This window comes from Sinocyclocheilus anshuiensis, unplaced genomic scaffold (genome assembly GCF_001515605.1).
Source record: "Sinocyclocheilus anshuiensis isolate Anshui unplaced genomic scaffold, SAMN03320099.WGS_v1.1 scaffold1291, whole genome shotgun sequence".
Classification (NCBI taxonomy): Eukaryota; Metazoa; Chordata; class Actinopteri; order Cypriniformes; family Cyprinidae; genus Sinocyclocheilus; species Sinocyclocheilus anshuiensis.
This window is the reverse complement of record NW_015540928.1, coordinates 617,287-620,617: the sequence shown is the minus strand read 5'-3', so window position 1 is coordinate 620,617 and position 3,331 is coordinate 617,287. Positions and strand designations below refer to the sequence as shown.

The following is a 3,331-nucleotide window of genomic DNA, read 5'->3' as shown; positions in this document are numbered from 1 at the left end:
TGAGTGAGTGAGTGAGTGTGTGTGAGTGAGTGAGTGAGTGAGTGATGTATTAACTACAAATTCGAGACCATTCTGATCTTTTTAATCAGATTAAATACCAATAATTAGACATCAGTAATTGGATATACTGTATCCAATGAGGGTGTTTTGGAAGTTGTTTAAATTCACTGTATTAATAATTTCTTGGGTGTTTTTTTAATAGGCCTAGTTTGTTTGTTTTTTCACACCCATGAAGCTCCATTCTGTGAACTTGCATTTAAACTAGTATTTAAAAGAGGCAAAATGTCTCATTTGTAATGTAAAACACATAAAACTAAAACAAGTACATACTTTAAATGGCATTAATTGCAAAAGTTGACAGTGGCCACAACAATATTATAACTCTTCACTGTTTTTAATCTTTCTATGACATATTTAGAAAGACAAACTAGAAAGTAAGTAACGGTGTTGTTTATCTTCATGTCAAATTTAAGTATGAAACAATAATAGAGAGAATTCCCCTGTTCTTTTTTTCATATTTGAATGGTGCTGAGTTAATAAATGTTTTGTTTTATAAGTGTGGCTCGTCTTTCTCTTATTAAAGTCTTTCTCTTCTTAAAGTTAATATTACACTATTTTTATATTTTTGAAAGAAATCTCTTATGCTCACAAGGCTGCATTTATTTAATCAACAATACAGTAAGAATGTGAAATATTATTACAATGTAAAATAACTGTTTTCTATTTGAATATATTTTAACATGTCATTTATTTCTGTGGTGGGAAAGCTGAATTTTCAACATCATTACACCAGTCTTTAGTGTCACATGATCCTTCAAAAAATCATTCTAAAATGCTGAATATGGCATGTGGAAACCCAGAAACTTTTTTTCAGGATTCTTTGATGAATATGAAGTTCAAAAGGACTAACATTATATGCCTCTACTAAATAAAAGTATTAATTTCCTTCAAAAATGAAAACTTGCTGACCCCAAACTTTTGGTATATACATTAGGTCACAAGGGGGCAGAGTGGAGACATAAAAAGACAGGATATGTGGTTTAAAAAACTTTTAAAACGGTTTGATTCAGATACTATAAACGTATAATGTGATATTAATTATTTATAGAGCTAAGCTTGGCACAAATAATGTTTTAGTGTTGTTGTTGTTTGTATGTTTGTTTGATTTGTTTTGTTTGTTTACCTCAAATTTTATAAAATTTTCCTCAAGTTTTTATTGCCAAGTTTGATCTAAAACAGTTTAAACTTAGTTTTAATAACCAATCTTCGTTGAGCTCATTCTTTTGTATGCCATCATGTCATTGCTTGTGTTTTCTATGTCTGCAGCACAAACTAGTTGTATTCTGAGCTGTCAGTATTACTCAGACCAGCAGGAAAGAGAAGTTTGCTGCAGTGTACTAACTGCAGATATAGCTACTAATAATCAATATCTGCCTTCAGGCTGTGTCTGGCCTGGCTCATTTCATTCTGAGGACATATAGTTCTTTCATTTCTGGCCATATATGTTTATGATTCAAAATGATTAAAGCTTATGATTAAAGCCTTTTTATTTTCTTATTATATGTCTGCCAGGGCAGTACAAAAGCTGCATATAAAGCAACATATGTATCACAAAAAGGTGCATTTACAGTGTTTAGATTGTTTAATGCTACATAGAGGCATCATAAGTGCATTTACACAGAAAATATAATTGCATGTTATATTAATGATGTAAATATATTTTATTATAAATTAATAATAATAAATTAAATGTATTATATATGTATTACATAATAATATATAAATATAATGCATTATTATTATTTATTAATACATTTACTATAATAGTAAAAGATTTCTTAATACAATGCCCTGTGGAAACCAGCCAAGCAAACCATCTTAGGCTCTTTCTTGCTGCCTTTTTTTTAATGCAAAATTACTGCCATGAGTATCTCATTACGATTAGCTTGACTGAATTTTTTTTGAAACCCTGATCATAAGAACTGCATCTGGGATGATCAGATAAATTTCCTAACTACATTCACAGGACAGATTCACAGTCATTTTGAGGCACAGCCGAACTCCCCGGCAGAACTGAGACAGGGTAACGCGTGAACAATGTAGGCGGAGCATAATTCTCCGTGGTGACCAATCAGAACGCTCCCCTTCTCGAAGCAAAGACCCGACTAGTTGAATGTGTGAGAAAAAAACTGACCAGTCCTAAAGAATGCTCTCTACAACGATGGACGTGGGAACATTGCTTAGCCGCTCGTTACTGCTGACTTTACTCGTATTCACGGTGACCCAGGAGGCACGAGGTAAGTGGGGGACGAGGGCTGTAACACTTCGTAGTTTCCCCTCTACTACATTTCTCAAGTTTTATCCGGGCGTGTTTCATTTTTTTTCTTCAGAATGCTAACGTACCTAGGGGTGTTCAAATATGGCGCAGGTCATAGGAAGCCGCTCTGGCATGAGTGTTTAGTGATTTTCGTGCCGTCACATCGGTCACATCCACAACAGTTAGCGAGAGAGTGTGCGTTTTCGGACGGGGGAGATGAGATGGAGCGGCTCGCGCATGCAATCGGAGCACCGCGCGAGTTTTGGATATCGCGACCCAGTATTTATTTACCATACTTCAAAGCTCCTGTTCATTTATAACAGCCTCTAGATCAACTGTTCAGTCATCTGAAACTGTTGACCAGATTTGCTTTCATGAGCGAGTTTGAGCAGCAGTTTACCATCAATCAGTTATTTTACCTATTTCACGTCTGTTCCGCACGTGTTTTGACAGTTTTGCTTTCATAATATGACATTTAAAAACTCCCTATCGACTCATTTATTAATTCCAATGGTTTTAGGGCACAGCCCAGACAGATTCTTATTAATTTCCGATCCGCACGAGTGACATCAATCTCTGCATTTCGATGCATTTTTTGTTGACGAGTTATAGACTAACAGGAAACCTGTTTTACATGTTTACTTGAGTTGTAATAACAGATCGGACTATTTCTGTACGTTACAAATATCACAGGCTATTCTTAACAGAGGGTACAAAACACCAGCTCTGGGATAACTGATATCTTCCATCCATTATTTTTAGTTTAGTAAATTTAATGTGATCGAACGTCAGTGGATGCAACAGTTTGTTTGATCAGAGGCGTTCTCTTGTTTCACAACAGTACACGCCTACTAAATTGTTACAGCTGTCATAGGATACTAATGACACTTAAATCATTACGTTTAAAACCTTACAGCAATGATTTTGTGTATAACAACACATCCCATTCAAATATATATATATATATATATATATATATATATATATATATATATATATATAGATAAAAAGACG

The 3,331-nt window shown here is 34.2% G+C and overlaps 1 protein-coding gene across 1 annotated transcript in view; it reads left to right on the top strand.

The window, feature by feature from the left end:
* Positions 1–2,188: 2,188 nt before the first annotated feature.
* Positions 2,189–3,331, top strand: part of LOC107689415 (TGF-beta receptor type-1-like) — a 50,616-nt gene continuing 49,473 nt past the window's right edge. Inside the window, exon 1 of the mRNA XM_016487386.1 lies at positions 2,189–2,297. Coding sequence (XP_016342872.1) covers positions 2,207–2,297 — 91 coding nt within the window. The 5' untranslated portion in view covers positions 2,189–2,206. The remainder of the gene's footprint in view (positions 2,298–3,331) is intronic.